Below are 14,510 nucleotides of genomic sequence, written 5' to 3'. Positions count from 1 at the left end.
ATGTGTACATCCAAAACAGCAGCAGTGTTTTTTATTTACAGAACAATTGAGAAAAGTGAGTACAGAATTCCCACAAATTTAAGAAAGTTAGAATCAATAATGATACTTGCAGCTTGTATCTGCAAAGAAAAGAAAATTGTTAATTCACCAGGAGCAGAAGAAGAGAGTGAGGATAAAAATGCAAAATGGGGGGGGGGGGGGCGGTACCTGGGTGGCTCAGTGGTTGTGTGTCTGCCTTTGGCTCAGGTCATGTTCCCGGAGTCCCGGGATCAAGTCCCACGTCGGGCTCCCTGCGTGGAGCCTGCTTCTCCCTCTGCTGTCTCTGCCTCTCTCTCTCCCTGTGTCTCTCATGAAAAAGTAAATAAAATTTCAAAAAAGAAAAGAAAAGCAAAATGGCTGTGAGGAGCAGAGCAAGGGAATCAAAGCAAATCATATTAGATGGCCACATTCAGGGTGCATACTAGTAGGTAATGCATTAACTAGGGAAGAAAGGTGTCCTGAGCTCAAATACCTGCTTTGCCAGTCCCATTTGTACAATATTACCTCTAAAATAGGGACACTAATTCCTATCCCAGGAGAATTCAGTGTTTATAGGGTTTGTAGAACACTCAGCAGAGCTGGGTACATAATATATGTTCAATAAATGGCAGCAGTGATCCATATTTTCCTTGTGGAATATAGGGTCTAGGCAATCTCAGGCAACTCTGAGCTTTACAAGTCTACAAATGGAGCCCATCCAGCTTCTTCTTCTTCTTCTTCTTCTTCTTTTTCTTCTTCATCTTCTTCTTCTTCTTCTTCTTCTTCTTCTTCTTCTTCTTCTTCTTCTTCTTTTGTGCAGGTGAAATATCTAATAATGTGATTTTGAAAGAAGATAGAGAATTTAATTAATGAATTAATTTTTTTAATGATACCAGATCAGTTGCTAAGAGCATGATTTTAGAAAGAACTTCATTACACGCACCTCAGTATTGGAGAGCCAGTCTGTATGTTGAGAGTAGAACCACAACTTCATTTATCTATTTACTCCAGCTTGCTTTATTTTCTGGGGTTTCTCAGTGATGCTTGACTGAACATTTATCCACTTTTGTTCAGGAAGATTATACACCAAACATATGCTAAAATTTAAACTTTAAAATTTAAACTGCATATGTAGTCTTCTGGTTTTTTTTTATTTTTTTATTCATTTTTTTTGTTCACTGATCCATATATATGTGAGAATCCATATATAGCATTCATATATATTGTGAAAATGATGCAAACCAAAATAATGTGTCTCTAAATCATGTCTGAGTCATTGTTGGGGTTCAGTCTCATTAAAATGATTAAAGAATTATATTTTTAAGGTATGGTTAGCCAAAGGGTCTCGGGGTGGCTCAGGGTGTTAAGGGTCTGCCTTCCGTTTGGGTCGTGGTCCCAAGGTCCTGGGATGGAGCCCTGCTTCCGGCTCCCTGCTATGTGAGGAGCCTGCTTCTGCCTCTCCCTCTTCCTGCCACTCTCCTTGCTTGTGCTCTCTCTGTCAAATAGATAAATAAAAACCTTTATATATATATAAAAAAAGATATGGTCGGCCCAGATGCCTTTTTCTTTAAGGATACTATTGAAACTAAGAATGTGATTATTGAGAGGCAGGGTTAGTAAGAACAAAGCTGTTGGCATCAGATAGAACTGGATTCAAATCTTATTACTGTAACATATAAATTCTATAGCATTTGGCAAATAATGTAACTTTTCTAAACTCTGTTTCCTTGGATGTGACTTCAAGATAAGAGAATCTATCTTCTAGGTGTGTTATGTAGAATTAACTGAAATGGTGTATAGAAAAGTATTGTGTAAATGACTAAAAGATAGGTCAACTCACTTGCTCCCATGCTTTCTGTTGGGCCAGGTGGAGAAAAAGAGCAGATGAAGGAAGATTGACATTTTGAGGGACCACAGAGCAAAACGAAGCTTCATAATTAAAAAAAAAAAAAAAAAGATGCAGAATTTCTAAAATAGACTTGATTTCCAATATTTTGTCAGGTATTGGGGTTTGATGTTCACTGACTAGTTTAAACCCTATGGAATTTAAGTTTAGAAATTAATTAAATGAATGTACAAATAAGTTATATCATAGAAAAATTGATAGAAATAATACATTGATAAGAGAAGATAGCAATTCCAGAGATGAGATTTGCTAGGATGGATCATTCCAAAGAATATTACATGAGGGAAAGTGAGTAGAAATGGAGCAAAAATCTAAAGCTGGAATGAGTTTTTTTGAGAAGGGAATGGATGTGAGGGTACAAATATATGTGGTCTGTATTCTCTCTGCGAACTATTTTTGTTTTAAAAAGTTAATAGGGGTTAGTGACCTATTTCTATACATTTGAGTTATTTTCATAGAACCTACCACATAACTATTAAAATCTTGGCAAATTGAGTGGCTGCTTCTATTCAAAGTCAGTGTGAGTCACGATTATCTCTCCTGCTGTCTAATTCTAAAAGCTTGGAGAGTCAATAGGTTAGCATTTAGGAATTTTCCATTTACTGACATTGACTCAATTCATTCTTGGTGGTAGTTCTGCATATTTATTCATAGGCATTACTGGAAGCTTAAGATGGACTTAAAATACAACCACCACCAACTACGAATTGAATCTAAAGTCATATTGAAACCAAACTTAAAATATGGAGGAAACCTGGTAATGATGACTCAGTACTGAAGCTAAGTCAATGATTTCGTGATGGGTTTCAGAGCTGCAGAGAAACAGAACATGTCTCAGCATGCAAGTACCTTTGGACAATTTTCCACTGCCTGAAGAACTGCAGATAACAACATTTTTGGCATGTTTGGGGAGTAATGGAAACTTCTGAATCACATGCTTTTAAACTGTGATATCACATTGATTATTTTTCTCATTACAACTCTGCTCTTACGTGATGGCGTGAGCCTCTTGAACTCTGCAGGCCACATTAGCCTGAACCACAGCGTGCTGCTGCAGCCACAACCTGTCCTCCCAATCAACTGTTGTTGCCTAGTGCTAGTGGCTGATGAAACACTTTGCTTGCCCTTCATCTTAGCCTGGTTACTGAATATCTATTCCTCATTCAAGCCCCTGTTCAATCATCTCTTTCTTAGTCCTCTGACTCAAAAGGAATTTTATATTAAGGAGGCCTCTTTCTCTAATGTTTATTTAACTACCCGCTATGCATAAGTCATTTCCTTTTACAGTGAATTACATAGTGAGCTGTGGGTGGGTGGTTGGCTATGAGATTCTGCTTTAAATGATTTCCTTTGTTGTTGTTGTTGTTGATGTTTTCACAGAATGTCACACTCATTTAAAAGAAGTTGTCCTACCGCCAGCACTAAGGCTGTCAGAACTTGTGGGAGTGCTAATTGGAGCCAATCAAACTCTAACTGACCTGCTTCCACACTTAAATGACAAAGGAGTTTTTCATCCTTTGTGAAGTAGGAGGGCTCCACTCTGATACCTGGCCAAAGAGTCAGCCAAATCAGGGAACAGTTTTTCCTTGCCCCTTGAAGCTATGTACTTGGGCTTCCTTATTAATTCATTGAAGAAAATAACAATTCTGATCTATTTTATTATTGAATAAGTGGCTAATAAGCTCATTCTGACTGACAAGTCAGGAGCATTGAGTTTAAAACAATTAATGGGGTAGAGTCTGCTCTTTGCCCAATAAGGTAGAAAATAGTTTTGGTGAAATTGAGAACCATTTCCAAAGTGATTCATCAGCTGCACTGTCAGTTTTAATATTCAATGCATTTATTCTCAGATAGGTAGAGTTCCTCATGTGAAGAAGTGTAACAACAAATTTTTCAAGATGAAATACATACACGTATTAGTGTTTTGAAGCATTGCAAGAGATCAGTAAGAGTCTACTTATATACATAGAGGTGGAAACGTTTTCTCCTTTTCTACGTTCTTTGGCTGATCTAATAATTAAATTGATGTAAGATAGATGGACAGGAGAAAAGTAAACAAAATTTGGTAACATGGATACGTGGGAGAGACCCAGAAAAACTTAAGTAACTCCCAAATGGCCAACGTCATCAACTTAAACATGGTTTTCAGCTAAAGACAGATGTTGGGGGTGGGAAGTCAGGAAAAGCATAGTAAACAAAAGTAAGGCTGTTTTTCAGGTTTAAGTCAAAGGTTTCTCTGATAGGTGTCTAGAGATTTAGATATCCTCCTCTTCCCAGTACAGCCAGGGAGACAACCTTAGAATTGCAGATTTCCCTAACAAATGTGTTTCTTACAAAAGGGTAACTTCTACTCAGTTTTCTGAGCCTCATCAGGGTCTTCGTTTCTTAAAAATAATGAGCTTAGGATAATCAATGTGCCAAAGCGATATATTTTGGAGTTGTTTTGATCCCCTTCAAAGACATGTATATAAGAAAAAATATGTATTTTTGTATAACTTGACTAGGTTTATGTTTAAGGTAGTTAGGAACAGTTAGATGTTCTGATTTTTCCCTTACTTTCTGTATCCTGAAGAGTGGGTTTATTCATCACTTAAACAGATGAATTTGTGAATAAATAATTAACATGACATACACAGATTATGAAGCGTGCTAATAAGGGGACAAAGACAGGACTGCAGGTATATAAATTCAGATAGGGTTGTCAGAAGAGTCACCTCTTGGAGGTGAAAGTGCAGCTGAAATCTGAGCAGTGGACAGAAGGAACAGCATCCTAGACCGCAGGGACACTACATTCAAAGAGTCCGAAAGAGTGTGGAGTGTTCAAGGAACAAAATGCCGGCGTGGTAGTGAGCAAAGAGCAAATGAGATGGGGATAGATAGGTCAGGGCAGTGTTAACATTGTGCTATAATTTACTCACTATGCACCCCCTGAAATGAATAAGAAAGCCGCATAAAATAATGCGAATAATGTGTTTCTCTCTCTTCCACTTAATAAATATGATCTTATCTTCTTCCAGTTAGCCAGAGGCACCAATGCAGTGTGGGGAGTGGGATTATTTTTATCACAGATGAAAGTAAAAACAAGTAAGAAGCCAGACTTTAATATACCTTGGAGTTATTTCGAGTTCTGTTCCAGAATACTGCAATAAAGTGAATATTCTATTAAAGCAAGTCAAATTAATATTTTGGTTTCTCAGTGCATAATCAAGTTATATTTATACTATTCTATATAATTAAGTATGCAATAGCATTGTGTCTAAAAACACAATGTACATACCTTAATTAAAATATACTTTATTGCTAAAGAAGCTAAACTTTTTTTTTTTTTTAGCAATTTAAACTTTTTAAGCATCACCTAAACTTTCAGCAAGTTGTTAAGAAACAAAATTTAACGGGTAAATTTGAAGATCTAATTAGCTTTATAAGGGATTCATGCATGAGGCATCATCCCTTCAAGCACGTAGAGGGGAGCTCTAAGGAGTTGTACAAAATGAAAGTTTTTTGGATATTGAGTTTGTTAACTCCTTTATAGATTTTGGGTAAGTTGGGTGATGGGCATTGAGGAAGGCACTTGATGTAATGAGCACTGGATGTTATATGCAACTGATGAATCACTAAATTTTACCTCAGAAACTAATTTAAAAAAAAAAATGGAAGGTTTTTGTAGGAAGGAGAGTGGGGTAAAGAAGTTATTAGCAAAACAAAAGAAAGGATTGTTTCAGGAACTTTCCCTTAAGGGAAAGAGCAGGGGTTCTTTATCCTGCAGATTACCTCATCTTCCTTGGGGCATAGAGAAGAACCCCGTGACAGATTGCCTCCTTTGTGCTGATAAGAAAGTTTCTGATCAATCTGTTAAGACTACATTTCTGGGGGCTTTTGAAGCTGTAATTAGGTTAGGTATTAAACCCTGTTTTGAAAACCAAAAACCAAAACCCCTGTTTTGATGGCTTGTATAGAATAAGTGACTCCATCTCAGGCCTGTGGTGAGAGAGTAGTAATTTTTCTGCTGATGGAGGGTCTTGCCTTGGTGTTGATGGCTTCTGATGGATTACATGGTGGCAGTTCAGCTAAAGTTTTGGGGTAGCTGTGGCAATTTCTTAAAATAGGACAACAATGAAGTTTGCTGCATTGATTGACTCTTCCTTTTGCAAATGTTTTCTCTGTAGCATGTGACGCTATTTGATAGCATTTTACCCAAGGTAGATCTTTCAGAATTGGAGTCAATCTGTCACTGTTTTATCATCCAAGTTTACCTAATGTTTAAAATCCTCTGTTGTCATTTCAACAATGTACAGCATTCTCACCAGGAGTAGGTTGTATCTCACGAAGCTGCTTTCTTGATTCATCCTTAAGAAGCAACTGCTCATTTATTAAAGTTTTATCATGAAATGATGACAATTCAGTCACATCCTCAGGCTCTACTTTTAATTCTTGTTCTCAAGGAATATGGAGGCAGAAGGAGAGGGACAGAGTAAGGGGAATGGCCAGTCAGTGGAGCACTCAAAACACACACGACATTTATCGATTAAGCTTAGAGTGTGGAGCATGAGCGCTTAGAGTGAAAGCTTACAGCAGGGAATTTTCCCATGTCTTGGTGAGTTTAGCTACAACAGAATAAAGATGGTGGAATGGCTTGTCCAATTCCAAGCCTTCCCTCTGGGTGGGATGAAGGGCCCAGGAAGTCCTGCTGTGCTGAGAAGAGTTTATCTATGCTATGAGCCTGCCATGCCCATTTAAGAGGTCAGGGAATCCTACACAGAAACCAAAGGATTAAGAACTTCATCAGGGATCCAGATGAAGGATATAATGTACATTTGAGGGTCCTGTACCACCAGCGAAGGGTGAGATTGGGTTTAAGGAGAAAGGAATGGCCATAGTGCCCAGACTGAGCCTACTGAACAAAACAGCCATAGATTTCAGCAATAGATGTCTTCAGGGAGCCAAGTGACCAGACAGAAAAGGGATATGGTTCCAGAGACCAGAGAAAACAGAGAGGTTCAGGGACTTGCAGGTTTGCATTTGAGGCCACCTTTTTTCTGACAGTACAGGGTCATAGAAACCCATGTCCCTCTAAGGTCAGATGCCTCCTTGAAGGAAAACAGTGGGTTGGAGGAAATATGAAAGTCTGAACATTTACCGGATATGACTAAGTTTTTAGGAAAAGAATATACAAAAAGATGATGAGATAGTACTAATAGTCACTTTGTTCATGTGATCATTCATTCAGTAAATAGCCACTGAATGTATTAGGAACAAGACAGACACTAATCCCTGTCTTCCTCTAGTTTACATTCCAGTCATGGTAGTTCCAAAGTGAAGCTATAGGAAAAAAAAAAAAGGAAAAAAAGAAAACCGCTTAAATAGAAAAAAAAACTAGAGATACTACAATTTATTTTCACATTTGAATAGCAATGTATTATATTTTTCAATCCACAACAATGGGGATGAAAAGTATTCTGGTGGTATGCATAGACTCGTTGTGGTTAAGAAAAGCTAAAAATAAATACAGAGCTTATTCTTGTTTGGACACCAAGTTTAAATAACTTGACATGTTATCACAGGGTCAGTCATGGAGTCACAAAAATTTGGAGCTGGAAAGGCTCTTCGAGGTCACGAGGCCTGACTTCTTAGTTTGACTGCTAAGGAAACAGATGTGTAGGGAGTTGAGAAAATCACTGCTAGAGCTGGGATTTAAAAATACGGGCCTTGACATTAGTCCAGGGCTCTTTATAATAGAACACAGCTTCCATTTGAATCATAGGAGAACATACTCATTGATTATTTCGCCTTGATATCAGTAGGCCTTCTCTGGGGCTGGCTCTTGTACGTAATGCGAACACAATGAACAATGCAATGATCTTGCAGTAGGGTAGAGGATTAAGAAAGTAGACACTCATCAGAGTGATTAATTTCTCCTTCTCTTTCTCCATAGAGTGAGAAATATAGCCCAGAAAGAACACAGGCAACCTCAGTGTCAGAGTCTCCACAAAGGTGACAATTTAACTCAGTAGGGGTAAAAGCCTGGGCTCAAGAATAAGACATTTGAATTTAAATCCCAGCTCTACTACTTATGAACTAGCTTTGTAGCCAGTCAAGAGACATGTAGTAGGAAATTTGTCATGAAATATGGATGAAATGCTGAAGAGATTGCAAATGACTTACCTTGAAAGGGTACATTAGATTCAGAGTTATCTGTAAACGAAGCCAGTCTCATGCACTTATAGGCAGTAGCTTTTTGCTCAGTGGTACAGGGGCTGTGTGTGATTGGTACATTAGTCATAGTTTACACCCTTCTATTTATCTCAAGGTAGCAAATGGTGCTCCACTTTACTGATGCCATATTTATACATCAAATGAAAATTATGGCAGTGCTTGTATTTTATTTTTCTTGGTTTTATCAAAATATAGGCACTTTTCTGGGAGAGTATCATATATGTGTTTTTCTTTCACATATGTTGTATCAAAAAAAATAAGATTGAGCACTCTGGAACTGGAGATTAGGTATAGGAGACACTCTAATCATACACAAGACTAGCACTAACCTTGATGGAAAGTAGAGAGGCAAGAGGGAAAGAAATTTTTTAAAAATTTTTATTTATTTAAAAAAATAATTTATTTATTTAAGAGGGAGAGAGATTGAGAGAGCACAAGCAGAGGGAGGAGCAGAGGGAGAGAGAGAAGCAGGCTCCCCACTGAGCAGCAAGTCCAATGTAGGGCTGCATCCCAGGACCCTGAGATCATGACCTGAGCCAGAGGCAGATGTTTAACCAACTGAGCCACCCAGGTGCCCCAAAACGTGTTTTTTAATTGAAATATCATATGTATATAGTAGTAAAACCTAAAATGCCATTTGTTCTTCTCTTTCTTGCATTTCCTTCCCATTTCTCTACTAAGTTTAAAACTCATTTAAATACATAACTTGTGACCTTGTGTTTAATTAGACTTTGTGAAAAAAACAATTTTTGTCTCAGGCTGATATTTGACTAGACTTACCTGGTAAAGTGATACTTTATAGATAAGTTCATAACCCAGTTCTTGGGCTGTCATTGCATGATTTTTCATCCATTGCATACTTTTTGGCACTTATGCATAACAGAGCTATAGAACAAAGTATTTCAATAGAAAAAAAAGAAAGAAAAGAAAAATAAGAGAAAGTAAAGCTCACCTCTTTTCCAAGATGCTAAAAACAAAACACCATGACACGCCTAGTCTCCACTTGGTTGGGAATGTTATGGAGCTAATCTATGTTTTTTGTCACACACCATGAGTTATGTTGGATACATTGGTGTGTTTCAGCTGAGTATTTTAACAAATTAATTTAAGGAATATTTATTAAGCACCCGTTTTGGCAGTCTCTAACAATGCTGAGTGGGGGGAAGGTGTGTGTGTGTGTGTGTGTGTGTGTATGTGAGAGAGAGAGAGAGAGAGAGAGAGAGAGAGGGACAGAGTAAGCACATGCCATGAGCAGGGGTTGCTGGTGAAAGTGTTAGACAAGGTCTACTGAAAGAGAGTTTACCATAACAGAAAAAATATAAACACCATTTCTGATTCCCACTCCCAGGAAGAAACTATGCATAATAAATTGTATTTGGTTTATTTTATAGGAGAGTTGGCCTGGTTGGTTATTTATACAATATATTTTAGTTCTTTACACAGTACAATTGTGTTAATTTAAGGAATATATTTTTGTAATTTAAGCAACAATAGTGGAGTCCTTTTATCTTATTGAATAATTCTGCAATAAGTTGAGTAAGTTAATAAAGGAAACTTTCTTCCGAATGTTACATAGAAATACTTTTTGATAAAAAGTTTTACGAAAACATTTAAGAAATACATATTTTCCTTTGTGCCAGATGAATAAATTTAACTTATTGGTATTTTCTCATGGCTTTTTAGGCTTTAAGATTGGGTTTAAATATGGTGCTTGAAATAAATGGGAATCTAAGCTTTCTACCCTAACTAAAGAACACAAAGAATATAAAATTAATCACGACAAAAATATTATTTTTCTATAATTAATTTAACAAGTTTAAGATTCTGCAGTTGATAGTCAAGTCTTCGAGCTTCAAGTTAGATTTTATACTTGACTTGCCATTTGAGCTGTACCTTGGCTAGAAGTTTACTAGTATTTATGTTGAGTTCCTTCCATCCTGTAAATGAAGAAATCATCTCACCTTTCTAATTCAAAAGTAGACAAAATGAAAGTTAATTTTTAAAAGTTGATGAGCTTATTCTCTAGGGTTATCTCTCAGGAGTATTTGTGCTAAATTAATAGTAATATAGATGAACCATGAGTACAGAAATTGACTGCCACCCATAAATGCCAAAATCCTTCCAGAAGACCTGTATATCATGGTATTTCTTATGTGCCTTCCTATACAAAGAAACAGAATATGATAATTAGTTTAAATTAAAACAAATTATTTGACTCATTAGATTATGATTAAAGTAATAATTAGGGATCCCTAGGTGGCTCAGCGGTTTAGTGCCTGCCTTTGGTCTGGGGCATGATCCTGGAAGCCCTGGGATCAAGTCCCACATCCAGCTCCCTGGATGGATGCCTGCTCCTCCCTCTGCCTGTGTCTCTGCCTCTCTCTCTCTATGTCTCTCATGAATAAATAAATAAATTCTTAAAGTCATAATTAGCCAAAGCATATGGTTACAATAATGCATTTATTCCAAAGGTCTGCATATCAGTTTGCATGTAGATGGTCTCCAGATTTAACTGCAGTGTCGCACACGTGTCAGGTTGTGATTGGATGCCTATTGATGGTGACGAGAACACTGATTTAGATGTCATTAAGTAGATATGTAATATCTACAGAGATACATACAATATAAAATTTCTTTTTATTTATTATTTTTAAAATTTCTTTTTATTTATGACTTCTTTACTTAAAGCTTACATAATAAATGTGTATTTTTGGAGTATTGGGCCTCATAACTTCTATGCTAGTTCCTTTGCAAGAAGCAAAGTAATCATATTGAGAAATAGCATGATAGTACCATTAAAACTGGAAGAGAACATAGAATTCAATTGATGTTATTACTTCATTTTATAAATACAAGAACAGGGGCTCAGATAGGTCAAGAATTTTCCAATAGTGGCCCTGCATTTTCATGATAGACCTAGGACTAGAACCCATTTATTATTTTTAGTTCAATCCTGTCTCAGAATGATTAAAAAAATAAGGTATGGATTAGAACCATGCTCTACAAAATCAGTGATTTCTCTGAAATTCTCTTCTTCTTTGTCTTTCCACTAAGAGGAAAATAAAAGGGTGTAATTGCTCCCGTGGAGGTATTTGGAGAGTGCTAAGAACTACAGATTGCAACCATGTAGGTCATATCCTCCTCTGTGTCATTTGACCCTTGTTTGATCATTCGGGAGCATCTCAATTTCCCTGGCCTTTATTTCACGTATATTTTTAAAACATTTTAATCATGCTTTGAAATGGTTTATTTTATTGCATACCAAACTTCTGGCCTGGAATCTCATGCCACTATTGATTGAGTAGGAATTTTGTTAGTGATTCAGATAGAAGAATGTCTCCAAAATATGTTACATTAAAATGTGAGGGTTCACCTTATCTCTATCTAGAACTAGAGCTCCTGCAGTGTGAGTCTAAGTCTTCCAAGTAAAACAGTTTTTAATGTCATTTATTTTCAGCTGTTTACAACTTCCCTCAAATATCTACATTTCTTTCTTTTTATTTTTGAAATTCAAATTTGATCATATAAAATATAAAAACCTTAGGTTCCAAGGAAGTTTGGGGAACTTAAAAAAAAAAAGTGTGTGTCTATGTATATGTGTGTTTCCATAGCATTTTTTTTTCCCCAGTCTCCAGGTAGTTGGAAAGTCACTCTGGGTACAGACATCTGGGCACAATGTCACACTGATAGAATTGAGCAATTTTTGTTTTTCTAACTTTTGTAGCTCTGGCCAGCTTCACATGGGCTTCTAAAGGTTGAAATGATATCTTTGACTTTAACCAAGTGTAGGTTATTGAGTTATGAGTGCCAAAAACCATGAGTGGCCTCCACAGTCCATCCAGTGTGAATAAAAGCAATATTGTAAAATAATTATAATCTTTTGAAGCAGAGCCAGGCATGCAGCCTGAGCCCATCTTCCTTCGTTAATCTGTATACAGCTCTTCTTTTAAGGGAACAAACTTTCAGAGGGTACTCACATGGGACTGCTGAACCAGCTGTACAACTTTTATTTTGAAGAAAAAAAGTTGAGCCTCAGAACAGGCTGTTTTAAAGACAGGGAGGGACTTAGCTTTTCAGAGCTTGACCAGCATGTGGAAGGAGTGCTCTCATGGCTGCAATAACTCAGGGAGCTCCTACCTGGGTGCCACTAGGGTAGGAAGTTTTCTGTTTGTTTTGTTCTGTTTCCGAGGGTCCTGTGCACTTCTCTTGCCTGTATCAACGTGACTGTTGGTGGTTTTTGCACACCCTGCTCTGTGGGGGAGTGCCCCAACGTGCCTGTCTTATGTGGCCTCTATGGACACACTGTTCAGCTGGCAGAGAGCAGGGAAGTTTTCTCCCAGCACCCAAAAAGAGAAAGAGGAAACTACTTTTTCCTTCTGGGCTCCTTGCAGCACGATAGACCAGGATAAGCTTCTACATTCTCTCCCTGGATTTCTGGAGTGGTTTCCAGGAAGAAGTTAAACTTTTACCTTTAAATGGATGACCATGTCACAATCAGGAAGAAACATCTCCAAAGACCCATCTTTAGGTAAGTAATGCTACATCCCAGTTGGCTCCAGGGCTCTCAGGAAAAATCACTTCTTACCCTTAACTTGGGAATTTTGGCACTAAGCTACAGCAAAGCAGTAGAGTGTGTCTCAAGTTTAGCTTCATGCATACCTAAGGAGTCCTTTTATTTTCTATTTTCTGAAACTCTGTGCACAAGCTCTTATCAACTCCTCAAAAGATATTTTAAAAGCAAATTAGCTATTCAAGCACATGAATGACACAGCACTGGAAAAACTTCTAAAACATTATGCAATCCCTCGCTGTTTGCAATGGTTGCACAGCCCTCTAAATTGGAAATACTGTGCTTGGTTATTTCAACTGATTATACTCAGAGATAATGTTTCGGTGCAGCAAATGCTATACCTTTTTGCAGTAATGTGTGAAAAGACAAATGTGAACTTGATGGCTGTACGGTAAAGTATATACCTCTACAGCTCGTTCAGGGGTATCTTTCTGCAGTTTAGGAAACAACAGGGCAACAGTAAAATTAAGTTTTTGTGGTGAAATCTATGGCCAGAAAAAATGTAGATACAGTATAATAAATTGAGCTAAGATTTTATTTTCTATGTGTGTGGGGGGGCTTACCCTTTCTCTAGAGAACAGCAATTTCTTCATTGACTCTTTAACCCTTGATTCTTAAGTCACTTATGTACTTTAGAATTCAGAATTAGGAATTTAACATTTTAAAGAGGCTAGAAAGTCAACACGATTTCTGCCTTGTAAGACAGAAGATTTTTTTTTTTGACAGAAGATTTTTTAAAAAGAAGCTGATTACATATAAATTTTGGGCTTCCCCCAAAATAATGTCCTAAACAAAGCCGAGATATTACATGTTAGCAAAATGAGACATTAAAGTCAAGTTGCAGTCACAGTTGTTGATCTAGGGTTAACTACAGGATAGTAGAAGTTTATGGATGGAATTCCTGGCATTTTGTGATTGTCACATAATGAATAAGAGTGGGCCTCAAGGCATATGTTTTATGTATTGATTAAGCGTTATTATAGTGTTATTAGTAGCTACTAATATATATTTTTGTAATGCTTAAAATGCTAGCTTAAATATGTTTCACAACCTTTTTAAAAATAAATCGTATTGGGGCGCCTGGGTGGTTCAGTTGGCTAAGTGTCTGCCTTCAGCGCAGGTCATCATCCCAGGGTGCTGGGATGAAGCTCCGAGCCTGGCATTGGGCTCCCTGCTGAGCGGGGAGCCTGCTTCTCCCTCTCCTTCTGACCCCCCACACCTGCTTGTGCTCTGTCTCCCTCTCAAATAAATAAATAAATAAATAATCTTAAAAAAATCATATTTACATCTACACATGTGGATTTAATATCATAACCTCTGCCTACATTTTATGCAGTAATGGCAATAAATAACCAAAAATCCAAAATGACCGTAGAATGTGTATTCACCTGCCATAATTCCTGTGTAACTAATTTGTATTTTCCCCCAAGTGCATGTATGACTTCAAGAAGATGTGACAGTAGCACAGATGATTCCAAACTCAATCCCATTGAGAGCACCATGAGAAGAGGGCATCTGCGGAAATTCAAGAAGGCGAGATTGTGTTGGATAAAGTCAGATCCACTTAGCCAGTAGCATTAGCGTGTTACCCCGTTGGGAAGCTGTTGGATTGAAGCGGGTGGTCTTTCACCACTGCTTTATGGTGAATCCATATCCCCTTCTGCTGCATTGTGTGCTGAAGTGCCACTCACGGGGAAATTGAGACTCATCTGTGCTTCAGTTCTTTTTCATGTAAAGTAACTGAGATGCTTTGCCCCCAAAATAGAATACAATTTGGCAAATTCGAATGATTGCCTCATGATC

The 14,510-nt window shown here is 37.5% G+C and overlaps 1 protein-coding gene across 9 annotated transcripts in view; it reads left to right on the top strand.

Moving 5' to 3' along the window:
* PDE1A (phosphodiesterase 1A) overlaps positions 1-14,510 on the top strand; it is a 322,617-nt gene that overhangs the window by 73,538 nt on the left and 234,569 nt on the right. For 2 of the 9 annotated variants that reach the window (XM_072752107.1, XM_026018384.2), the window contains exon 1: positions 12,172-12,665. The exons of the other annotated variants lie outside the window; for them this stretch is intronic. In XM_072752107.1, the coding sequence (XP_072608208.1) occupies positions 12,613-12,665 (53 nt within the window). In that variant the 5' untranslated portion in view covers positions 12,172-12,612. Of the gene's footprint in view, positions 1-12,171; positions 12,666-14,510 lie in introns of those variants that run through there. 9 annotated transcript variants of the gene reach the window in all.

This window comes from Vulpes vulpes, chromosome 3, assembly GCF_048418805.1.
Source record: "Vulpes vulpes isolate BD-2025 chromosome 3, VulVul3, whole genome shotgun sequence".
Taxonomy (NCBI): domain Eukaryota; kingdom Metazoa; phylum Chordata; class Mammalia; order Carnivora; family Canidae; genus Vulpes; species Vulpes vulpes.
The sequence above is the reverse complement of the archived record's forward strand: the minus strand, read 5'-3'. Positions and strand labels throughout refer to the sequence as shown.